The sequence below is a fragment of the Electrophorus electricus genome, chromosome 17 (genome assembly GCF_041902795.1).
Source record: "Electrophorus electricus isolate QZ-2024a chromosome 17, ASM4190279v1, whole genome shotgun sequence".
Taxonomy (NCBI): Eukaryota; Metazoa; Chordata; class Actinopteri; order Gymnotiformes; family Gymnotidae; genus Electrophorus; species Electrophorus electricus.
This window is the reverse complement of record NC_137513.1, coordinates 19,493,326-19,519,027: the sequence shown is the minus strand read 5'-3', so window position 1 is coordinate 19,519,027 and position 25,702 is coordinate 19,493,326. Positions and strand designations below refer to the sequence as shown.

The 25,702-nt window shown below is 43.3% G+C and overlaps 2 protein-coding genes across 6 annotated transcripts; one reads left to right on the top strand and one right to left on the bottom strand.

The window, feature by feature from the left end:
• Positions 1–53: 53 nt before the first annotated feature.
• rtn2a (reticulon 2a) lies at positions 54–13,677 on the bottom strand. 5 transcript variants are annotated; one of them, XM_027011999.3, is made up of 10 exons: positions 13,504–13,675; positions 11,912–11,965; positions 10,952–11,434; positions 9,661–9,825; positions 4,797–5,004; positions 4,583–4,721; positions 3,187–3,256; positions 3,029–3,075; positions 2,833–2,891; positions 70–2,587 (listed from the first exon to the last, which is right to left on the bottom strand). In XM_027011999.3, the coding sequence occupies exons 1-10, from the start codon at positions 13,532–13,534 to the stop codon at positions 2,512–2,514; spliced, it is 1,332 nt and encodes a 443-aa protein (XP_026867800.2). In that variant the 5' UTR covers positions 13,535–13,675; the 3' UTR covers positions 70–2,511. The 5 variants fall into 5 exon arrangements, with proteins under 5 accessions (XP_081556190.1, XP_081556187.1, XP_081556188.1 ...); XM_081700061.1 differs by lacking the exon at positions 2,833–2,891 and having other exon boundaries at positions 56–2,587; positions 13,504–13,677; XM_081700062.1 differs by lacking the exon at positions 9,661–9,825 and having other exon boundaries at positions 57–2,587; positions 13,504–13,676.
• Positions 13,678–19,413: 5,736 nt separating this feature from the next.
• LOC113578657 (amino acid transporter heavy chain SLC3A2) lies at positions 19,414–24,803 on the top strand. The gene is made up of 10 exons (XM_027012043.3): positions 19,414–19,504; positions 20,218–20,591; positions 20,758–20,922; positions 21,447–21,535; positions 21,754–21,831; positions 21,950–22,005; positions 22,168–22,366; positions 23,136–23,243; positions 23,349–23,405; positions 23,637–24,803. The coding sequence occupies exons 2-10, from the start codon at positions 20,231–20,233 to the stop codon at positions 24,012–24,014; spliced, it is 1,491 nt and encodes a 496-aa protein (XP_026867844.3). The 5' UTR covers positions 19,414–19,504; positions 20,218–20,230; the 3' UTR covers positions 24,015–24,803.
• The last annotated feature ends 899 nt before the right edge of the window (positions 24,804–25,702 follow it).

The window sequence follows — 25,702 nt, the reverse complement described above, 5'->3', positions numbered from 1 at the left end:
TCTGAAAAAAAATCTATAGTTTGTTCTTTCATAACTGCTATATATATATATATATATATATTCCCAAGGGAATAAATTAATAAATGAAATGTAAATGTAATTACAATAAATGCAATTTGCAGTGTGCTGTTTTGCCTTCAGACAAACAAGATAACTGGTAAAGATAAATATGTAATATTTATTTCCAAGATACTATTGCAAGATTTAAGATTCGCTTGCTAAATTGGCTTTGAGCTGACAGGAGAGTTGATGACCAGTGCTAAGAGCCATAGGGTAGCGGGAAGACGTTACACCCGACACCCGTTTAACTGTGGGTGTAAATATAACACCTACGGGGTTTTTAAAGTACAATAAAACATGTCTCCTCCATTCTACTGTAGGCAAATCTTGTTTTCTCCATTAAAGTTCAGTCTAGATCATTTTCAAAGGTCAAGGAGGAGGTCAAGGATCCCTGAAGCAGCAGCACAGAATGACATCACAAGTCAGAGGGCACAGTTTTCATAAACACTGTCAAATGAAGGCTACAGTACTCTTACAGAATTTGAATTAAGTTTGCAGTGTTTGGCTATTCGTGAAGGTGATCAGAGTCAGGTGATAATTCCTCAGATGAAGCCAGTGAAGGACAGGACAGGACCAGGACAGGACAGGACCAGGACAGGACAGGTTAGGTCCCATCTGATCCCAGCTCGGCTGAGAGTTTATTTGGACAATAGCAAGGGAATGATGCCCAGATAACTGAGGACTGAGAATCTTTTACACACACACACACACACACACACACACATGCACGCACGCACGCACACACACACACGCATGCACGCATGCGTGCCCGCACGCATGCACACACACACGCAAACACACATGCACTCATACACACCCACATACACACGCACACACACACACACGCAAATACATTCTAAGTCAGATGACTTAGGTCTTGGATGCTGACCTTGTCAAGTAGTACCTGTTTTGTGTACACCAGTTGTAAATCCTTTTCAGGGATCTGAGGTGATGTTTTATGCATAAGTGAAGTACACCAAGGCCTGTGTTATTATTAATGATTGTGTTATGACACTTCGTGTCATATTTTGGATCCCAGATGACTTCATTAGGATGAGTTAACACACTGAAGAGCTGATGTTCGAGTAATACATCCAATCTGATGACATTTCCTTGGGGTTGCACCAGCTCAACTGTTCTTTGGTTCTTCCAGACCAAAGATGCTACTGTAAACGGATCTGAGACATGGTTTTCTTCACTCAAATCATAGTCATTTGTCATTTCATAGTCATAGCCATGGCACGCATAAGTTCTTCAGCTAAAAGTTAACCGCAATGAGCAGGTCAGTGTAATAGCGTGTAAGGTAGAAGACTTACGTCAGGCTAACCACTCCAGAAGTTCCTGATTTAATCTGTATAGCGAAAGTGTGTGCAGGGTTAGATGCTAAATGGAGTTGCTAACCTTTGTTTCACTTTCCATTTCAAGAACTATGGATTTACTGTGGTATAAACGTATTCTTATTTTTATGTTTGTTCATCAAATGCTAGAAATATCACCTCTTACTATAACAGACATCTGACATGCTGTGGAGTGAGGTAATGAGAGAGGGAGATGCTAGAAACATTCTAATGCTCCAATGCTCTCCAGAGCACGGTTACCTTCTGAGCAGACTTAACGTAACTCATGGATAGGACCTTCACAGCTGGTGGAAGTGAGGCTGAGATGTTCCTTAAACCTTGGCAATGCTGGGTTATTTAGCTGTGATGTATGTCTAGTCTAAATTAGGTGGTTAGCTGGACTCTGCTTTCATTGTAGATTGTAACTGGTCTCTTTCATGGTAAAAGCAATAATGGGACAAAATGTTATTCAGTGAAATGCTTGTTTTAAAGGGGAATTCAGATTGTACAAAGGAAATCAAAGAAATGACACTGCAGGTTTAATAGTGCTCACATACGGCAACAGTGTGTCCATAAGTGCACACACACACGCACACACACACACACACACACGCACACACACACACACACACACACACACACACACACACACACACAAACACACACACACATGTATGTGTGTGTATGTATACATGCCATTCTCTTGAAACCTGTCAAAAGTAAAAGTGAATCTAGTAAACTGGTCCTGCGCTATTTTGTTTTGGTTCATCCTAGTGCAGACAAACTCTATTTATTCTTGTTTCAGAACGTTCTGGCGCACCGCTCCATGTGTTCAGGGCTCTTGGCTTGCTGATTCAATCACTGTCCTTCTGACAACTTTAAGGAGTCCACTGGTTTGCGTTAGAGACCCTGGTACCATAATTGTCATACAGCCATTTTTGGCCAAACGATTCTCCAAAATCAAATCTCCTTTTTTCTTATGCATCACTTCTTGTTCCCTTTCAGTTTAGTTTCATTTTCTCCTCCCTTTTGGAAGTGGTGCTCCAAACTTTTGATTAAGACATCTGAGTGACAGCCTTTTGCTCCTCCCACATCCTCTCTGACTTCCTCTCTCTCACAGGGTTTTGGGTTTGGCTCCACCCGGGGTGGAGTCAGGGGTGGGGCCACCACCCTGGGCCAGTCGATTCAGGCTGCCATGAACATAAGCATAATTGCATAATAATAATACATGAATTAATAATGAATAATTACAATAGTAATTACAATACATCAAATGACACAAATTCACTTTAATTACAATAATTGGACTATAAAAACTACTTTCATAGTTTACATGATAGCTGGCAAAATACAGAGTCTGGCCAAGTTTACAGTGAAAAAAAACGAACAAAAATGAATGTGCAGAAATTTTTCACTGAGGAGGAGACACGCTTACATGTCCTTAATGTTGTCCACGTGGGATTGCACTACTGCACACAAGCTGTCAATTTTACCCTAAATAGGTGAAATTTAGAACTGTAACCAATCATCATGACAACAACCTGCATTCTTCACCGAGAATTAACAGAAATAAGGACTTATGCACATGAAAAAAACAGAGGGTGGTTTATGTTGGAAACTGAGTGCATTACCTGGTACTGCCTGTAGAAGAGAGGAACTGAGAAGACAGCAATCACACCTGTGAAGAAATCACACACGGGCTACATTCACACGTGCTTTGGCAGGTGACATTAAAGTAATAATTATTTTTCCTTTTTTTGCATTGCTTAATGAATAGATTTGGCCATACCGATAATGAGAAGAGTTAGACCATTACAAAGGGCTCCCAGGTATGTCACCAGATACATCAGCAACAGAAACTGCAAAAAGAGAAGCCATCATTTAACTCACACAAGGAAAGCACAATCCAACAGAAACGAACCCAGCAAAGACTTATGATGGCAGGAGCCATCGAGCACCGGCCAGCTTGTCTTTCAGTGTCTCCAAGCATCGTCGTGGTTATTCCAGTACCTCTGTGTGAAACTGGAGAGCTTTACAGTGAGAGAACGAGACTTTCCCCTAAGCCCCACACTTCTGAGGAGTGTGTGTGTCCTGTGTCACATACCAGGAAGGTCAGAATGCAGGAACCACAGGCCCTGGGCCTCTCCGAGCAGGGGGTATATCCTAGGGCAGGGGGGTATATCCTAGTTCAAACAACACAGCATGCTGGGCTGTACTGATCATATGGGATCTAAAATAATAGTGCACTTTATAAGAATGACCCAAATGCTGAAGTTCTGGTAAAAAGATGAACGATAAATGAACTAAGGCATTAGAAAATAGTTTAAAAAGTGAAAGTAGTAGATGCTTAATTTACTTATTTTAGTAAAATCAAGATTCAAAACATGGCATAAGGTACTGTACATGTAGATACTGCTGGAGTTATGTTTACACACACAGAATAAATGTAGTCAGAGAGTTTTCTTCTATCTTTAGCCAGGATTGTATGTGAAGGGGGTGGGTGGGAGGTGAGAGAGGTGTGTTCTTAGAACAAGAGGGGCAAATTAAACATGTCAAGAAGGAAGGTTATTCGAGCAGAGAGAAAGAATGTGCTGTTTTCCATGTTTGGAAAAAAAAGAATGTGCTGTTTTCCATGTTTGGTTTTCAGTTTGAAATAACAAAGGTCTGTAGGATGTCACTGCTCTGGTCAGATGACATGGACACAGAAGTGTTTTTTCTGAAGTCAAAGTGAAAACATAATGAAACGCGTGTCTGAAATAACGACACAGATGGACTGAGAAGAATCTAAAGAGTACAAAAAATTAGGAAGTAGAATCATGAAGGAGGCACTCTAATGACAGAAAGCAGGAAGTGTGTCATCAAAATAAAGCAGACACTAAGTAAGATAATCAGAGGAACATGAATCCCAAAGAGAAGCTACCGTGTACTGGAAACGCAGCGGGAAAGCGATAGTTTGACCACCCACAACTAAGACAGGCTGAGGGAACGTTACTCTGAAGCACAGTGACACCTGCTAGCAGGCATGAGCACGTTCAGTTGATGCACACCTGTAAATTATAACCATACCGTTGAATGGTTCAACATCTAAAACTCTGCTCTAGGTCTCCCTCCAGTGGTAAAGCGAGGAAAGGCCTTTATCATTTCCCTCTAATACACGTGCTCTGTTGAGCCGCCATGAATCTCACCTTGAGAGAGTCGAACAAGCTGAACACGAAAACCAGACGCTTCAGGGTGTCCAGGGCAGAGCAGGTCAGGACGATCGCTCTCTGCATGAGGTGCTCAGCCTTGTCCCCACCCAGACCAATCTCCATGTCCAGATAGGATCTGTAGGATTCAAAGAGACTTAACTAACATGTTCATAAGGAGACAAGCCAAGACGAGACGAGACCCCATGCTCACTTGAAGGGATGTGCACCATCTCTGAGCTGCAGGCAGTGCAGCAGACTGCAGTAGATTCTCACGGAAATGGTGAAACACATGATCACCAGTGAGAGAGTGGAGAGCACTGAGACGATGCTGAGCTGCACCAGAGAGAGCAGGGTCACTACCAGCCCCGTCAGCACCAGGCCTGTCTGCTCCATGTCCTTCCAGTAGAGGATGTCCATTACTGGAGAGAGAGAGAGAGAGAGAGAGAGAGAGAGAGAGAGAGAGAGAGAGAGAGAGAGAGAGAGAGAGTCATCTGTAGGGTCTCATATATTAACTGCCTTTATAGAATAGCTCAATGATAATGAAATGATAAGGTTGCTAATGACAATGACTGAACTAGTCGATTATTAACTTTCGTTCCTTCTTTGCCATGTTATTATTCTTGTCACAGATATGACTATAGCACAGAGATCTGTGAATGAGCAGAGAGACTATAGCACAGAGATCTGTGAATGAGCAGAGAGACTATAGCACAGAGATCTGTGAATGAGCAGAGTGACTATAGCACAGAGATCTGTGAATGAGCAGAGAGACTATAGCACAGAGATCTGTGAATGAGCAAAGAGACTATAGCACAGAGATCTGTGAATGAGCAGAGAGACTATAGCAAAGAGATCTGTGAATGAGCAGAGAGACTATAGCACAGAGAACTGTGAATGAGCAGAGTGACTATAGCACAGAGATCTGTGAATGAGCAGAGAGACTATAGCACAGAGATCTGTGAATGAGCAGAGAGACTATAGCACAGAGATCTGTGAATGAGCAGAGAGACTATAGCAAAGAGATCTGTGAATGAGCAGAGAGACTATAGCACAGAGAACTGTGAATGAGCAGAGTGACTATAGCACAGACATCTGTGAATGAGCAGAGAGACTATAGCAAAGAGATCTGTGAATGAGCAGAGAGACTATAGCAAAGAGATCTGTGAATGAGCAGAGAGACTATAGCACAGAGAACTGTGAATGAGCAGAGTGACTATAGCACAGACATCTGTGAATGAGCAGAGAGACTATAGCAAAGAGATCTGTGAATGAGCAGAGAGACTATAGCACAGAGAACTGTGAATGAGCAGAGAGACTATAGCACAGAGATCTGTGAATGAGCAGAGAGACTATAGCAAGGAGATCTGTGAATGAGCAGAGAGACTATAGCACAGAGAACTGTGAATGAGCAGAGTGACTATAGCACAGAGATCTGTGAATGAGCAGAGTGACTATAGCACAGAGATCTGTGAATGAGCAGAGTGACTATAGCACAGAGATCTGTGAATGAGCAGAGTGACTATAGCACAGAGATCTGTGAATGAGCAGAGTGACTATAGCACAGAGATCTGTGAATGAGCAGAGAGACTATAACACAGAGATCTGTGAATGAGCAGAGTGACTATAGCACAGAGATCTGTGAATGTGCAGGGAGACTATAGCATAGATATCTGTGAATGAGCAGAGTGACTATAGCACAGAGATCTGCGACTGAGCAGAGAGACTAGCACAGAGATCTGTGAATGCGCAGGGAGACCATAGCACAGAGATCTGCGACTGAGCAGAGAGACTATAGCACAGAGATCTGTGAATGAGCAGAGTGACTATAGCACAGAGATCTGTGAATGAGCAGTGAGACTATAACACAGAGATCTGTGAATGAGCAGAGTGACTATAGCACAGAGATCTGTGAATGTGCAGGGAGACTATAGCATAGATATCTGTGAATGAGCAGAGTGACTATAGCACAGAGATCTGCGACTGAGCAGAGAGACTATAGCACAGAGATCTGTGAATGTGCAGAGAGACTATAGCACAGAGATCTGTGACTGAGCAGGAGAGCAGGGGTCAGGCTTGGACCTCAGCTGGCCTAAGTATAGCCTGTGCAGGATGTTACAGTGGTGCAGCTTAAACTGACACATCGGCGTGCATCACCGCCCCCTGGGCACAGTACCCCAGCCCCTGACACCTGACCTCTGACCCCTTCCTGAGTCAGAAGCAGGCCCTACATCTTCACTACATGAAAGGATGTCCCTCCGAACACTGACGTTTTCCTCTGTTCAAACTCCTCGGTTATTAATGTTCAAATCTCAGCAGGTACTTAGAAGATATCACGTGGTCTCAGTCATGATTCATTTATCTGTCAGCAAGACTCTGTGATATTCCCCTTAAAAATGGCTTTCAAAATCCACTAGAGACATATGCAGTGTATGTCCACACGCCCCTTCAGTCTCGTTAACTTGTCCAGAGGGATTAGCAGGGGAGAGCAGACAGATGACACGGGCCTGATCACTTCAGTGTTATCTCAGCGCTTGTGCAGCTCACGCCTGGCCTTCATGCGTGAGTGACAGAAAGCAGCAACAGGTGCTGTATTTATAGGCTGTGTAGGACAGCGCACTGGCACACACACACCTGCCTGTTGTGGGAACAGGTGATCTTACAGGCCTGTTTCATGCAGCTAACTTTAGTCAGTGCTGGGTGAAGCTGCTCCCGCCTGCCGGCCTGTATGTGCACTAAACCCCAGCTGGAAATAGCAGAGCACTGAACATACCAGCACACTGCCTCCAGTGGAACTACTGTATGTCGTCGTGCAGCTCTGCTTTCACAGTGCTCACAGCCAGCTTGCTTCATGGGCGGTCCATGGCTTTACAAGTTAGCCAGCAAATAAATCTGTCCCTTTAAATTTGCACTTCCACAATAATCTCTGTGAAAATTCAATATTTTCAAAATCTGCTACCGCTCGAAGACTTAATGAAATACACCTCAATCACACTGTTGAGCGGTGAACAGGACCATTACAGTAATTATGCATCAGATCATGCAGTAATGTTTTATCTTCTGCATGGGAGCTCACAGACATCTTACCCATCTTCAGTCACGCACTTTACATCCTACACAAGCCTTCCTGAGATCAAGTGCCTGCTTGTGTCTCAACCATGTAAAACTGTAAAGTAGTCTAGACATCTTTAGCGGTGTGCAGAATTCAACACTGATGAATATTTAGCCTTGGTGTACATTTTTCTAATAACAGATCTTAATACCATTAGACTGGACACGGTCTCTGTCTGAGGTTCCATCTATTGCTACAGATTTGGCTTTGGCTTTACACCCGAAACACCCCAAACATAAATAATCATAGGTAGATAATCTCCCATTATATTATTATGTCTGCATTTGTCTGTTTAGTAAACAGCTCAGTAGTGTAAACATATCTGTTGTGTTTACATGTTAGTAACTTGTCTTTTGTACTGAAAAACAGGAACTCGCTGTAAAAGAGACTTTGTTCTCAGGGACTGTTCCTGTAGAAATCATGGTTATATCAAAACAGTAAGTCACACACATTATATGGCATAAGAAGTCTAGCGTCTAGTGTGGCATACTGAACCAACCCAGGAGACGTTACATTCACAGACAGGAGAGCTTGACACTTGACACATTTCTTAATGCAACGCAAAAAATAACTGAACAGACATATGCTAAGCTTAATGTATCTAACCACCTAGTCCGCGCACACACACACACACACACACACACACACACACACACACACACACACACACACACACACACACACACACACACACACACACAAGACACGATTCCCCACTACGATTCTGCCACCTCCACCACCACCACCACCCCTAAGCCAAACTAACCGCATCAGTGTGTGTAAATAACGATGGGATCCTTGCTGAAATGAACACTGTGCCAACACTGACCTCCCAGATCCCTGTAAGTCCAGGCAGAACCAGAGCAGAAGCCGAACTGGTCGTGAGCTGCGATTCGTCTCTGAGAGTCACAAATATCTGACGGCTCAGGTTTCCCGGGCAGCTCGGACTCGCAGTGATGCCCCCGGAAACCCTTTCCTGTCTCTCTGCCCCTCCCAGGCTCCCGGAACTGTCAGCGGCCTGCTCTGTGCTGGCGACAGCACTCCAATCCACCAGCCGGAAATAACTCTAATCAATTACGCCCGCCCCAACAAAGATTGAGGTGGTCACACATGGACACCAGAGGGCGATGTGAAGGCACACGCAGACAATCACGTTGGCCTCACACAGAGAGAAACACACATACACACTGCAACAAGCTGCTGGCAGACAGACTCACACCAGATGTGAAGGTTTCTGAATCAGTATCAGGTCATGAAAACAAGATCTTTATGCTGCAGTTTGAGAGTGTAGCGTTACATGGCAGATGTCAGCGTATCTCAAGACCACGTGAGAAATGGACCGCAACAAAGCAGTAACGTGATCAAGTATTAGTCACAGAAACGTTTAGACCAGTGAGACATGAGTCAAGGCCAAGCTGAAGGATTCAGGCCTCAGTCCTTATTATCATGGGCTCTGTACTCAGTTCTCCCTGCTTGTGTTTCTCAGCTCCCATGTATGCTGCTAACCACACGTGTGTGTGTGTGTGTGTGTGTGTGTGTGTGTGTGTGCGCGCGCACGCGCGCAAGGAGCCTGCTTAGCAAAATTAGATAAATAAACCAGCAATCCCTGAGGACTGTTGTCATGGAGACCAAGTGATGCGTCCATATTAAACCAGGAGAATTGCCAAGTTGTGTTGGAAAGTGTAGAGGAAAGTCTCTCTCTCTCTCTCTCTCTCTCTCTCTCTCTCTCTCTCTCTCTCTCTCTTTTCTTTATTGTTTGTTGAATGAGCTTCTAATGTATCCTGCTGACTGTCTTGAATCTATATCTACATAAACTGATACTACTGAAAACCAGTCCATAGACCATAATGACAAGGTACAAGATTAAAAATAAATAAATAAATAAATATATATATTTTTTAAATAAAAAAATCAATAAAATAAAATTTAAAAAGGTGTGAGAAACATTTCTAGCGTGCAGACTAACCTGCTATCTGGATGTGAACCGTCGTCTGCTCTGATTGGTTAAGAGTGGAGAACCACTGTTCACTGGTCAGCTCTTCTTGAGTGTTTTGACCAATCGGAGGAGGCTCTACATTTGACGCAACCTCAGTCAGCGATGTGGCTGTGGTTTCCATGGAGACAGGGAGCTCTGACCCATAGGATGCACGGGTAAAAGCGAATGTGACTTCGACAAAAAGACTTTTAAAGTAGTCATCAGCTAAGAGTCTTTATACACCACATCTCAGCAGATAACAGCACAAAAACAGAACTGTGACAAAACTCAGGACCCATATTTAATTCATAATATACCTCATGTGCATAAATAGAATTTCATTGATACCAAATCTGAGAATCTCTTTACATTTATAGATTTAAATCTTATCATAATATTACAACGAAAACCCAATGTGATGTTTGTGTTGGTGTCTAAATGATTCTTCCTCTGGGATTTCTGTGTTTGGTTTGTACTTTTGTGCGTTTTTGATTCATTAGCATTTTTGATTTATTAGCATTTTTGATTCATTAGCGTTTTTGATTCATGCGTTTTGATTCATTAGCGTTTTTGATTTATTAGCGTTTTTGATTCATGCATTTTTGATTCATTCGCATTTTTGATTCATTAGCGTTTTTGTTTCGTGTCTAGTTGACGGGCAGTAGTGAATTTGATGGTCTTGTTTGTGGTTTTAAGGTAAAGTTTGATTATGCTCAAATCTGATGTTTTTGTATAAATAATCAGATGCACTTTAGGGAATTGAGTCTGAGTTCTTGGATTTGCATTTACAGTTTTAAAAAAAATTGAATATAATTTCAGAAAATGTGTTTTTGCAGTTGTTAAAGAATCTGTAAATATGTTCAGCTGTAGAGTAATTAACACCATGAGTGCAGATGTGATTTCATTCCTGCCCTTCCTAGCCAGCATCAACTCTGACCAGAACAGACACACTGGCAGTCATCAGGGAAACACTGTGAGTCACATCATGAGGTGTTCTTGCACTGGCACACCGTTATGAGTGTGAATTGTATCATGTCATAGTCAAACACCATCAGAGAACTCTCTCTCTCTCTCTCTCTCTCTCTCTCACACACACACACACACACACACACACGCGCGTGTGTGCGCGCACATAGACATGCACGCACACATGTAAATATGCATATCAAAACTGCAATAAGCAGAAAGTTCAAAGTCTGAGATTGAACTAGCAGCATGAGTACCAATTTTTACCCATAGTTCCTAGTTTTTGCCATGAGCTGGACGAGCTCTTTTTTCTTACCGTGGGGCTCCGTGATGCAGGGTGTCTGTCTGTCTGGGATCTCCTCTCCTCCTCTGGAAGCTCCCATCTCTTGATCAGAAATGTTCGCTTTGCCTTCCACGGATGGTTCCACACTCTGATGGACGCTCTCAGCCGGTTCAGGAATCATCTCCACGTCCCTCTCTTCTTCCTGTTCCCCTTCCCCGGTCAGGAAGGCTTGGGGGTCCCAGTCCACTGCTGGGGACTCTGCCACTTCCGGGACGTCCACGGTGTCCGTGCGCCTCCCTCGGACACACCCCCTGCGTCGCCCTGTCTCTCTCCGTGATGACGCCTCACCCTCTGAGAAAGCGATGTAGGAGAACGTGAGCTCGAAGGAGTTTTGGCGAGGGGTCCCCCACACGGAGGGGCTGCTGAGGCTGCCATCTTCGTCCTCGGGGCCTTCCTCGTCTTCGGACCACTCCCTGGCAGTCAGGAGCTCTGGAAAGTCCGACTCTTCGTTACCACCTCGGAAGAAAAGGAAGCGCTTAGCTGAGACTCGTAGCGTCACTGACAGTAGTAGCACATTAGCACACAGAAACACAGAGGTAGCACAAAACATCTGAACATGGGAGATTATGCAAATGAACATGTCATCCACATCACAAAAGACCTTACTCATTGCTTTAGTCTTTGCTTGGTTAAGATGATGTCGTGCACTCAAATGCATTCAAAAATGTGTTTTATCTGAGTAAAGCCAAAGACACTGACGCAGTGCCAGGAAACAGAAAATATGAGTTGGGACTTAATAGTTCTCAGTAGTGATACAAAAAATGCAAACTCAAACAGAGTTTAAACATGACAATTTATAAAGATGTCATGATATGAAACACGAAACAAGTTACAGTGTTATATGAGCACATCAGTATATTTCTATATTTCTGTATTAATGTAAATTGTAGTTAGAAACTATGGTGTACGCATATACTATGAAGCCATTCTTACCGTCTGTACAGGGAGGCGTGGAGTCAGGTGTCGAGGACACGGAGCCAAGCTCCTCTGGAACATAACAACACATGCATTCTACATGAGCTCAAAAACATTACGCCACATCCTAAAATCTGGGTTATGCTGGGTTACGCTGGGTTATGTTGGGTTACTCTGGCACTAGCTGGTCACATCGCACTGATTCATGTCAGGTCAAACATGAACCTGGAGCATGAGGGAGAACTGTAAAGTGTCACTCGGCTGTTCTGGGGTCTGTGGTTAGAGCTGCCTCATACAAGCAATGAACAAGGCAGAACTCAGACTAAGAACAAGACAGAACTCAGTGTATGAACATGACAGAACAATCTAAAACATGATAGGACTCAAATTAAGAACAAGACAGGACTCAACCTAATAACAAGACAGAACTCAGACTACAAGCATGATAGAACTAACAACAGGACAAAACTCAGCCTAAGAACAGGACAGACACATGTGCACTCTCATTTGAAAGGTCCAAGGTCATGTTTCAACAGGGGAAAAGGTGGAGAATGTAAATTAGCAGATAGCAGTTGGTTTTGCATGTTCCCTCTCCACGTTTGTCCAGGTCAGAGATACGGTAACACAGAGAGACAGCGACATACTCCTCGCGATGCCAGTCCGTGCTGGTCCAGGCCAGCTCTTCGGCTGTTCAAGGAATAAAGATTCCTGTATTTGGAATAAACCACATCTGCAGTGTTGACACTGGCCATATTAACTACATTACGTTCAGTACTGATCTGTTCTGCATTGATCTGTTAGTCAGGTTGACCCTGTTTCAGGCCTTCAAAGATCTGCCCACAGATATATCCAGGTGTCCAGGTGTCCAGGTGTGTGGGCCTTTTTAGGGACTAAAACTGAACTACAGCTCAACTACAGAGGGACGTTTTGCCATGAAAACAGAGACTCGGACAGATAAATAAAACAACACATGCAGCTGTAAATTTCACAATTTTCAAAAGCGTTTGCTATATACATCAGTTTAAACGCAAGATCAAATGAGTGCTTACTCCTACCTGGAGTGTAGAGGATACATACCAGGACACACACATGGACCCACCCGTAAGAGGATACACACCAGCACACACACAGGGACCCACCCGTAAGCACTTCTACCAGGCAGGCAGGGAGTAAGCGTTAGGTCACACTGGACCCAGACAACTGCATTAAACCCAACCAGGCCATTATTGTTTCTTCACAGAGACACTACCCCACCCAGATCTGTGCACATCTGCATCGGTACTCGCATGTGGTACAGGTGTTGGGACAGAGAGCGAGCGAGCGAGGGAGAGAGAGAGAGAGAGGGAGAGAGAGAGAGAGAGAGAGAGAGAGAGAGAGAGAGAGTGCACTGCAGCATAAGCAGAAAACCAAGACAAAAACAAGCAGCTCAGTTCTGCTCAACGACCCCGTCTCTATCGTCCAGAGGAAGGAGAGGAAAACCATGACACTACACTCTCCAGGGGGGATGGAGACAAAGAACGAGAGAGAAGAAGGGAGGGAGGGAGGGAGGGAGGGAGGGAGAGGGGGAGGGAGAGAGAGAGGGGATGCTAGCAAGCCAAGCAAGCACTCACTGCAGTGGGAGAATCCTAGAACCTGACCCATGCTCCATCAAGGCACTGCTGGACCCACCAGTCTGGAGACCCCCTCTCGTCCACGCTGCACCCTCCTCCTTTGGCTCACTCCCTCTCCTCTTCTCTTTCCGGATCCTCACATTCTGTCGTCCGTCTCCTCCCCCCCTCCACCCCTCCTTTAGTGCGCTGCTGGCTCGCTTGCTCTCTCGCTCGATGTCTGTGCAAACCCTCCCTTTTTGTTTCTTTCCAGTCAGCCCCTCCCAGCCTCTCTCTCTCTCTCTCTCTTTCTCTCTCTCTTTCTCTCTCTCTTTCTAAACCCAAACACTGCAGGAAAACTGGTGAAGGCAAGGGAGAGAGAAGGCTGATGTGTGAGTGTGTGTGTGTGTGTGTGTGTGTGTGTGTGTGTGTGTATGTGTATGTGTGTGTGTGTGTGATGTGTGTCCGAGTGTGTGTGTGTGTGTGTGTGTCCGAGTGTGTGTGTGTGTGTGATGTGTGTCCGAGTGTGTGTGTGTGTGTGTGTGTGTGTGTGTCCGAGTGTGTGTGTGTGTGTGATGTGTGTCCGAGTGTGTGTGTGTGTGTGTGTGATGTGTGTCCTGTGTGTATCCATGTATGTCCAACATGCCGTTTCTTCATTAGCACAATAACAGCCCACCTCATGTACACACGCTTGTATGTGTATGTGTGTGTGTGTGTGTGTGTGTGTGTGTGTGTGTGTGTGTGTGTGTGTGTGTCTGTGTGTGTGTGTGGGAGCCTGTGCTGGGCTGCCTAAAGGGGGACGTTTTTATTATGAGCTAATGCCCAGAGCTGCTCTAATGAATGAAGAGTGGTCACATGACCTGTCAGCCAGAAATGCAGCCATAAAGCACCAACCCTGTTTCAGGGTTCAGGAAGGCAGAACACCAAAGGAGACAGAGAGTATATACACAACTCTTCCTTCCTTCGCTGCACTGAATTATGCAAAGTTTCTTTTCTTTTCATTGTAAACGTTTAATTATAATGTGTTTAGCAAAGCTCGAGGCTACTGGCGATACAAACGTGAGGTGAGCAGGTGCTGGGAGAACGGTCTTTACACACAGCTGCGCCAGTCACTTCACTGGAGTTAGCTTGGCTGGCGTGTCCCAGCTGGCTGTACACTTGTGCTCAGCTTCCTGGACAGCCCAGTTTTACCTGGGACAACATTTTTCCTTGAAAGGGACAGGTCAAATGTCATATCCAACCACTCCAGATAAATCTAGTAATGTGCAGGTGCAGAGTTGGCAGTGGGGTCTAACAGGTAGACATACACAACATAGTGAGTTTTGAGAAATACCGCCATACACCATCATAAAGGCAAAATGCTGCATACTGGCAAAAACAGGGAAAATGCTTTTAACTCAAATGTTCAAACAATTAATATGAAACAATATTTAAATATTACTTTCAGTTTCAATGAATCGAGAGATATTCAGTTTCCCGTGATTGGGCTTGTTTCATGTCAGGGCAGGGATTCATGCCAACCGCTCCCTGGCTGAGTCCCGTGCCGGGCGCCGTCATCCTTTGACGAGGAGCTGGCGGTGATCGGCACATGCGTGCGTGACCGTCCTCCGTGACAACCTCCGGGATGTCTGCGCCCAGGTCATCAACCTCTGCCTCCTGAATGAAAGGCAGAGTACTTGCACAATCATAACCTTTGATCTTTGACCTTTGGCCTTTAGAGTAGGCAGTGCACTAATGAGATTCGCAGACTGGATACCTGTGGTCTGAAAAGATCTCTCTGCTTCATTAGGCTCCAGCCAACCTGATAGTTATTCCAAATCACAAGGATATATGTGCACCGGCAGTAACTTAAGAAAAGTTCAAATGTGTAAATTGTTGGATAAGTCATAGTTCTTTTCTGTTTCCTATTGCTGATATCAACTAGACAAGTCCCATTTAATTAGAGGGTTTGTGTAGCTAAACTGGGATAAGATTTGCAAAGAGACTATACGTATCTCATGTAATATTTTATTATATATCACATGCTGAGACAAGTAAGATTACAAATTAGCATCACTATAACTTGTTCTAAATCTGTAAATAGCAGGATTAAGTGGTAGGGAAGGATGAGTGAGATTGAGAGATTAAGGGATTAAGACTGGGACTGTCTGGGATTCTAAGACTGGGGTTATATTTATTCTGACATTTTACCCATAACTGCAGGAATGAGCGCTGGAAGAAAAGCTCCCGTTAGCCGCCAGTATGTAATTACTGTGTTGATGTGAACAGGGTTACAGATTGTTTCCGCAAACTCACACACAGAATCACACACAGTTTCAACACAGAGTCACATACAGAGTCTCACACACACTCATACATACACAGAGTCACACACACACTCATACATACACAGTCACACACACTCATACACACACATAGTCACACACGCACACTCATACACATAGTCACACACACTCATACATACAGTCACACACACACTCATACATACACAGAGTCACACACACACTCATACACATACAGAGTCACACACACTCATAAACACACAGAGTCACACACACTCATGCATACACAGTCACACACAGACTCATACATACACAGAATCTCACACACACTCATACATACACAGAGTCTCACACACACTCATACATACACAGAGTCACACACACACTCATACATACACAGTCTCACACACACACTCATACATACACAGAGTCACAAACACACTCATACATTCAGAGTCACACACACACATACATACAGTCACACACACACTCATACATACACAGTCACACACACTCATACACACACAGAGACACACACACTCATACACAGTCACACACACACTCATACACACAGTCACACACGCACTCATACACACACAGTCACACACACACTCATACACACACAGTCACACACACATTCATATACACACACATTCATACACACACTCATACACACACACAGTCACACACACACTCATACACACACACAGTCACACACACACTCATACACACACAGAGTCACACACACACACACACACTCATACACACACAGTCACACACATTCATACACACACAGTCACACACACACTCATACACACACAGAGTCACACACACATTCATACACACAGTCACACACACACACTCATACACACACAGTCACACACACACACAGTCACACACACACTCATACACACACAGTCACACACACATTCATATACACACACAGTCACACACACACTCATACACACACAGAGTCACTACGGGCAATACGACTCATCTTTATCTGCTTCACTGGCGCCCCCCTGGGGACTCCAGAGGCACTGCGACAGATAGACCTACATTAGAGGAGGACTGGAGAATTTCTTAACATTTCTTTTTTTTGTTGCAGGAGACAATGAATCACTGCAGCATACGAAGTACAGACATATGAAAATGCACATAATAAGATGGGCCCAGTGGTACATATCCAGGAGACTTCAGATTTAACATAAACTTCTGTCTAGTAAATCTAAACTGATTTAAAACGGATTTTTATCTCATTAAAATCGATGCATGCAGTCAGCAGACAGTTCAAGTCAAGTTTTCACTGAAAAAAATTTCAGAATTGTGAATACATGTTATTTAAAAGTTCAGGTTATCTTATTTAATTCAGGTTATTTTATTTAGTTCAGGTTGCTCAGCTGAAATGTATATAGTTTGATTAAGTGAATAATTCTGGAGTCTCACTGCTACAGATGTTTCAGTGATGTTAAAGAGTCTAACCAGGACTGCCACTGAAAACCAAGAGTCCTAATGACTGGTACCAGAAGCCAAGAGTCCTAAAGGGTGTCATATGGTCACATCACAGGTGAGAGTCTGTCTGTGTCTGTATACTGCCTGTATCTGTGACTGTGTTCTGCCTGTATCTGTGCCTGTGTACTTTCTGTATCTGTGCCACTATAGTGCTTGTATATGTGCTTGTGTACTTTCTGTATCTGTGCCTGCGTACTTTTTGTATCTGTGCCTATGTTCTGCCTGTATCTGTGTCTGTATGCTGCCTGTAGCTGTGCCTGTATACTGCCTGTATCTGTGCCTGTGTACTTTCTGTATCTGTGCCTCTATACTGCTTGTATATGTGCCTGTGTACTTTCTGTATCTGTGCCTGTATACTGTCTGTATCTGTGTCTGTATACTGCCTGTGTCTGTGCCTGTGTTCTGCCTGTATCTGTATCTGTATATTGCTTGTATATGTGCCTGTGTACTTTCTGTATCTGTGCCTGTATACTACTTGTATATGTGCCTGTGTACTTTCTGTATCTGTGCCTGTATACTGCTTGTATCTGTGCCTGTGTTCTGCCTGTATCTGTGCCTGTGTTCTGCCTGTATCTGTGCCTGTATACTGCCTGTATTTGTGCCTGTGTTCTGCCTGTATCTGTGCCTGTGTTCTGCCTGTATCTGTGCCTGTATACTGCCTGTATTTGTGCCTGTGTTCTGCCTGTATCTGTGCCTGTGTTCTGCCTGTATCTGTGCCTGTATACTGTCTGTATCTGTGCCTGTGTTCTGCCTGTATCTGTGCCTGTGTTCTGCCTGTATCTGTGCTTGTATACTGCCTGTATCTGTGCCTGTGTTCTGCCTGTATCTGTGCCTATGTTCTGCCTGTATCTGTGTCTATATATTGCCTGTATCTGTGCCTGTGTTCTGCCTGTATCTGTGCCTGTATACTGCCTGTATCTGTGCCTGTGTTCTGCCTGTATATGTGCCTGTATACTGCCTGTATCTGTGCCTGTGTTCTGCCTGTATCTGTGTCTGTATACTGCCTGTATCTGTGTCTGTATACTGCCTGTATCTGTGTCAGTATACTGCCTGTATCTGTGCCTGTGTTCTACCTGTATCTGTGCCTGTATACTGTCTGTATCTGTGCCTGTGTTCTGCCTGTAACTGTGCCTATGTCCTGCCTGTATCTGTGTCTATATATTGCCTGTATCTGTGCCTGTGTTCTGCCTGTATCTGTGCCTGTATACTGTCTGTATCTGTGCCTGTGTTCTGCCTGTATCTGTGCCTATGTCCTGCCTGTATCTGTGTCTATATATTGCCTGTATCTGTGCCTGTGTTCTGCCTGTATCTATGCCTGTGTTATGCCTGTATCTGTGTCTGTGTTCTGCCTGTATCTGTGCCTGTGTTCTGCCCTCTGTTCTGGGTGCTGTCAATAGCCAGAAAACTACTCTGCAGTGTGTGGTAGTCTCTCCGATATCTGATTACTGCACATTTAATGAATTACAGGTACTTATTTTGATTATTATTATTTAAAAAAATAAATCATTAATAAATCATCTTAAATACATTTTATTACTCTGCAGCCAAAACAGCTGCTGAATGTGTATGTTCTAAAATCCCATTTTGAACCTAAATGATGTATGAAATGGAGAGAGATTCAACACTGTAGTCAAGTACACAGAGTGTCCAGAGAAACGGGACGTTGAGGACAGAGGACAGAGAGACAGAGAGACAGAGGACAGAGAGACAGAGAGACAGAGAGACAGAGGACAGAGAGACAGAGAGACAGAGAGACAGAGGACAGAGAGACAGAGAGACAGAGAGACAGAGGACAGAGGTCCTTCATCAACTAGAAGCTCTGTCTACTTTACTACAATTTTGAATATCTCTCATTCTCTCTCTCACTCTCTCGCTTTCTCTCTCTCTTCTCTCTCTCTCACTCTCTCTCGCTTTCTCTCTCTCTCTCTCTCTCTCTCTCTCTATATATATATATATATATATATATATATATATATATATAGACTTTTTTAGGATGCTGTAGGTAATTAGCTTTGTGTAGGCACTCCAGCAATGTGCCATCTCAGTAGAATGTGTTACTGAAGTGTGGTGCATTTTACCACGTCTCTACTAATTACCTGCTCACATCTGGGGCCCCATTTGCTGAACTGGTCTGAAAAGAAAGACGTCCAGTGAGCTCCAAGTAGACAGAGATCAAGCTGAGAGTGCGACCCAGAAGAAGAACACCTCTCTCACAGAGAACAGCTGCTGAGGTGAGTAACCAGCCCGAGCCCACACTCGCAGTTCCCAGTATGGCTTTGTTTTGTCACTGGTTTTATACTGGACTTCAATATGAATGGAAAATATTCTGTGTAATTTAATCAATACGACCTTAAAATAATGATTAGGTTAGATTCTGGGCATGGATACAATTCTGCAGATTAACCTTTGTACATCAGTTACGTGTTCGTCAATAAGATTAAAACATGTTTGTCAATTTTACCAGACACTTGGACTTTCTATACTGAGAATTCTAACATCTCATGAAAAAGTTCAACAGCTGTGTTTTTATTTTCTGTCTATTTTATTTTCTTGTTTATAAACTTCCTTTTGTTATGGCTTGACTGTGTTTAGCAGCAGTAAACTAATGGTACACTCCCCATAATCTGAAATGAAAAAGTTTTATCTGTGCAGTGTAACCTAAATAAAATACCAATCTAACATACTAAAACCAACTAATATAACCAATAACACAAATGGCACTTTCATATTTCATACAATCTTTCCATATTTCATCTCAAGTTTACTATTCTTCCCTGCTTCCCCATGAAGCATTTATGGTGTGTTATTAAATGTCAACCATGCTGGTTTCTCACCAGTGAATGACTCTGTCCATGTTAGGGACATTAGTGTGTCAAAGTCAGGCTACTAACCCAGAAGCTGCCATGCCAAGCCGGTCCTCACCCTGTTTCGCTCTGTCTCATAGACAATAAGACAAGATGCCTTTGAAGGTGGACGGTGACTCAGGGTACGATATCGCGACAGACCATCTGACAGCATCTGAGACGCTGCCTCTCATCGTGCCAGACACCGAACCTCATCAGTGCGTCTGGAAACCCATGACCAGGGAGGAGCTGGCATCTGCCGCGGGAGGTCCAGGCTGGAAGAAGCTCCGCTCTGGGATGGTCCTGTTCTTCTGGCTGGGGTGGCTGGCCATGCTCGGGGCGGCTGTGGTTGGGATCATCCGGAGCCCCCGGCCTGGAGCTTCGGCTCGGCGCTGGTGGCAGACGGAGGTGTTCTATCGTCTACAGCCATCTCTGCTCCTGGATATAGAGAACACAGGGTCAGGGGCTCTACACAGTGAGTATCTGGTGTATTACTGGAGAGCCTTTAAACAGAATAGCTGCAACATACATATCGTGCATGTATCTTCTGCCATTTTGCCTTGACAAGTCTTCTTGTAGATTTGGTCCATAGTGAAAATGCGTTATGTGGAGAGCGTTAACTTTGTGCTGCCCGTATTCAGAGGTGTCTGGCAGGCTCCCCTACCTCAGGTCCCTGGGCATCGGGGTCTTGATCTTGGAAGGGTTGTTCAGGCACGATGTCACGCCACTCAACCTGACTGAGATAGACCAGAACCTTGGCACTCTGGTCCAGTTCCACCAGCTCATCACAGACAGTCACAACACAGGTACATTTAGACATCTGTCTGGGGAGGTTCAGAATTCAGAATAAAATGATTGTTTTATTATGCATTATGTATCCTTTATCAACTAGACAGCAGTTTAGAAAGCAGCAGTCCTCCTCAGCAAACAGCAGGTGGCGCCATTCAGCCGTTTATTTCCAAGTTTTGCTTCCCATGTGGCTGTGAAATCTGGATGATTTAAATAGGACGATCTGCACATAGTGACCGGTCTGTGCATTTGTTATGGTCACTGACATTTCATACTTGACATTTCAAGTATTCCCTATATCTTCATTAGTTTACACATTTTTCTTTTCTCTATAGTCTACATAACACATTACCTCTGTAATAATGTTGAACTAGAGACATTAGAGTTAACAATGTGTGTTTCAGCACTGAATCACTGTAAGCACTGTAAGGGGGTCTAGCTGGTTGAACTTTAGAGTTGATGGCAAATCAAATTTAAAGTAATTTAAACAGAAAGTTTTCCTGTGATTAGAGAGTAATTCGTGTAATTATATCTAATGCAGGTGTAAGAGTGATTCTGGATCTCTGTGGGCTTAATCTATTCAACAGGACAGAGTTCAGTAACCAAACGGATGCATTTGTTTATGTTCAGGTAAAATATGTACAAGTCTTGTTTGTTTGACCTTTTATTGTGCTATTTCCTTTATAAGAAACAAAACCTGACCTATTTACATTTACATCTTTTACAGTAATGCACTTACTGTATAGTCACTGTGGTCCATTTTAAAATGGAGTTTCCTGAGCTCCTCTCGTATCGCACAAGGCTAAAGGTGAAAATGTATGTGACACACCTCACCATTCCTCTTCTAGAACTCGGTTAGATACTGGCTTGAACAAGGGGTGTCTGGATTTGAAATCTGCGACCCGGACCCAGGCTATTCTCAGAAGGTATTATAAAGCCATTCTGAGACCACACTGGTGTGGTGATGTCATTTCTGAAAATGAGGAAGATTTAATTTAGTGGGAAAATCAAATTCTAGTTGTTGTTGTTTTTCCTGACTTTCAGACGTGGAGAGAGTGTCCAGAGCTGGCTGAGGCGTGTAGCACTGAGGACGATGACTGGTAGCTCCTGCCTTAGACCTCAGTCACACATCCTTTCATTTGAACGCTTATGAAGTCTGTTCTTTCAGTGCTTTTAATGATTTAGGTGTAATTAGGCTCAGCGATGCATCCTGTGTATGTGTGTGTGTGTGTGTGTGTGTGTGTGTGTGTGTGTGTGTGTAGGATTGTGATGCTGAGGCAGACTGGGGCCTCCTCTCCAGGGTTCAGTGTGCTGGAGACACGTCCCAACACCTCCCTGGTGCAAGTGCTGCTCTCTGAGCCTCTGGTTCCCATCTCCACTCATCCGTTACCCGCTGCTGAACTCGCCAAAGTGACGGAAACCAGGCTGAGGAGGCTGCAGACGAACTGGCTAAGCTGGACCGTGAGTAGTGGGTTTTCACTGCCCCAGGCGTTATTCTGCAGACATCTGGGACAGATTCTTTCCCTTTCAGGGGTCTCAGCCCCTACAGCTCCTATTAGAGGACTAAGCTCGGTTGTACTGTAAGTGCATCTTCAAGCTGCGCCATTTTATATTACAGTATTTATATTACAGTTAGATAAATGGTGTCCTATACACATTTAGCATGTTTCTGTGGGTAAAAAGCACTTAGAAAAAGCAATTAGAAAAAGCACATACAGCTTGTTCTGTATTTTTGTATCCATGACTCTGAAGCAACAAATGTTTATTGTTTATTGTTTACTTTTCCCTGAATAGAACAAAGTCATTCTAATTTATACATGATTGGTGCAAAGAGGAGAATCTGTCCTGTCCCCTCATGAATTGTAAATTCTGTACTTATGAAGAAAGAATGAATGAAAGAACAAATGAATGAATGAATGAAAGAACAAATGAATGAATGAATGAAAGAACGAATGAAAGAACAAATGAATGAATAGTTCAACGATACGTTTCCCAAATGCTCTGTAGAACATTTAGAGGTATCAGGGAAAACGTCATGTTGAGCACACTCTGTCCAGTAGTTAAGACGGTCTGACTTGTACAGACCTTAAAGACCAGTTCTGGACCTCCGCGATGACCAGTCAGTAACTCTGGTCGTGGGTGTGACACATGCATAGCTATTGGAGTGATACTGAAGAGCACAGGTCAGTGCTTTGGGGTGACATGTCCTCCGTGTGTGGAGGTGTTGCAGGTGGATTGGGCAGGAGTAGGGGACCTGAAGGAAGTCATCATGGTTCTGATGATGACACTTCCTGGCACTGCCATTATCACATGTGGTGATGAGATAAGTCCAACCGCGGTAAGCGCAGTCTTAATCAAGAGTTCAGAGTGCTATTGGTGGACTTAGCTTGAGTACAAATAATATACTACACATATATCAAATTCTTTTTTTGTGTGTGTTTAGAATGCTTCTGTATACCTGTCTGAAGATGACAAGACAAACAGAGATTCAAGACAAAAAGTGAGAAAGTTTAGTCAAAGCCCTACATTTAAATTTGCAGCAAAACGTTTTTCCAAAAGTATGTGATTTAAATACTTCATCAGAAAATATAAGAACATCTAAAGTATAGGGACCAATAATCACGAGTCAAATAAAGTCCCTGGTCTTTCTTAGCTTTGTTTTCCACCTTAGGATTTCTGTATGAGGCTTTACCTCAAATATCCTTCTAAAACTCATCTGTCTTTCTGTCAGGAGAATCAGAGAAGATGGCGAGCACTCTTCAGGTCGCTGAGCCGCACACGCACGCATGAAGAGGCCCTTCTCTTCGGCAATCTCACCTTTCTCCCCGTCAACAGCCCGGCAGTCGGCTCCGCCTCCGCTAACTCCACAGCCATCCGTCCTCTGGCCTACCTGCGCTCATGGGCATGCGCTCACTTCCTGGTGATGTTGCATTTTGGCTCGGAGCCTGTCTCTCTGGACCCAGACTGGGCTCCCAGCCTACCAGAAAGAGGGGTGTTTGTAACTAGCACAGGCCTGGATCGCTTTGGTTCTGTATCCCTTCGGTCCATAAATCTCCAGCCGCATGAAGCCGTTGTCATTAAATTGTATGAGGCAGACAATCAAGCCTAAAGTGATGTGTGAGGTTCCATACAGTAATAACTGAAAAATATTTCTGAGGAAAAATTTGAATAAGATTAAAACTGAAATCATACATTTAAATCAAATTCTTGAAAATAAGGAAACATTTTTAGTATTTCTTGGTTTTAAACAAGATAGCCAAGATAAGATAAATAAATACAGAATCTTTCTTCAGATTAGTTTTGCTTCTTATTGAAATAAAGGACACACCAGTTGCAACCATAATTGTAACCATAACAACCGTCTCTCTTCCATAACCATAAAAACTAATATCTCTCTTCCATAACAATAATGACTAACATAACCATAACGACAAATATCTCTCTTCCATAACAATAATGACTAACATAACCATAACGACAAATATCTCTCTTCCATAACAATAATGACTAACATAACCATAACGACTAATATCTCTCTTCCATAATAATAAAGACTAATATCTCTCTTTCATAACCATAACGACTAATATCTCTCTTCTATAATAATAATGACTAATATCTTTTTTATAACTATTATGACCTATTCTATAACCATAACCAGTAATATCTATCTGCCAAACCCATTACCAGTTATTTCTTTCTGCCATAACCATAACTAATATCTGTAAATGAATTTTACATAGTTGAGTTTCTATTGTTCATATCTCCTGATTATCTCATTAAGTCCAGTGATTTACATAAATTTGCATAAAAGAGAATTTGCTGAGGCCTGTTTTGTACTCTATATCAAAATCAAGAAGACAATAAGAGAGGGTGACTGTTTTATGGCAACACATGCAATTTGCTTTTCATTTGTGGCTCTGTGTAATGAAATATACATGATTCAGTGAAATATACATGATTCAGTGAAATATACATGACTCATTATCATTTATGTTAATAATTAAACAGAACTGTGAAATCCTCCCTTTTCTTTATGTTTTTTTCCTAATTCATTTGTGTGTGTGTTTGTGTGTTTATGTGTGTGTGTGTGTGTGTGTGTGTGTGTATGTGCATGTGCGTGCATGTGCGTGTGCATGTTCGTGTGCGTGTGTGTGCATATATGCATGTGTGTGTGAAGGATCAGTACTGTGGCATGATGAGCTAAACCCTTTTAACCCTTTTAACTTTTAATTAAGAAACAAACATTCCAACTGATGATTTATATGGATGAATTCTACATTATATGGTATGAAGAGTTCTCTGGCCAGTATTTATCCAGTACTTATCCAGTTTCAAACTGAATATTAAACGTGACAGTAGGTGGAGCTAATGTGTGGATATCAGTCCACACAGGGCACAGTGTTCATTTCCCCAGTCATACCAGAGCAAACGCAGTGCTCACAGTGTTCAATGTTCACAGTGTTCAGTGCTCAGTGTTCACAATGTGTGCAGTGCTCAGTGTTGTGTTCACAGTGTCTAGTATTAACAGTGTTTACTGTTCAGTGTTCACAGTGTTTAGTGTTCAGTGTTCACAGTGTTTACTGTTCAGTGTTCACAGTGTTCAGTGTTCACAGTGTTCAGCTTTCAGTGTCCACGGTGTTCAGTGTTCAGCTTTCAGTGTCCACAATGTTCAGTGTTCAGTGTTCAGTGTTCACAGTGTTCAGGGTTCAGTTCTCACAGTGTTTACTGTTCGCAGTGTTTACTGTTGAGTGTTCACTGTGTTCAATGTTTACTGTTCAGTGTTCACAGTGTTCA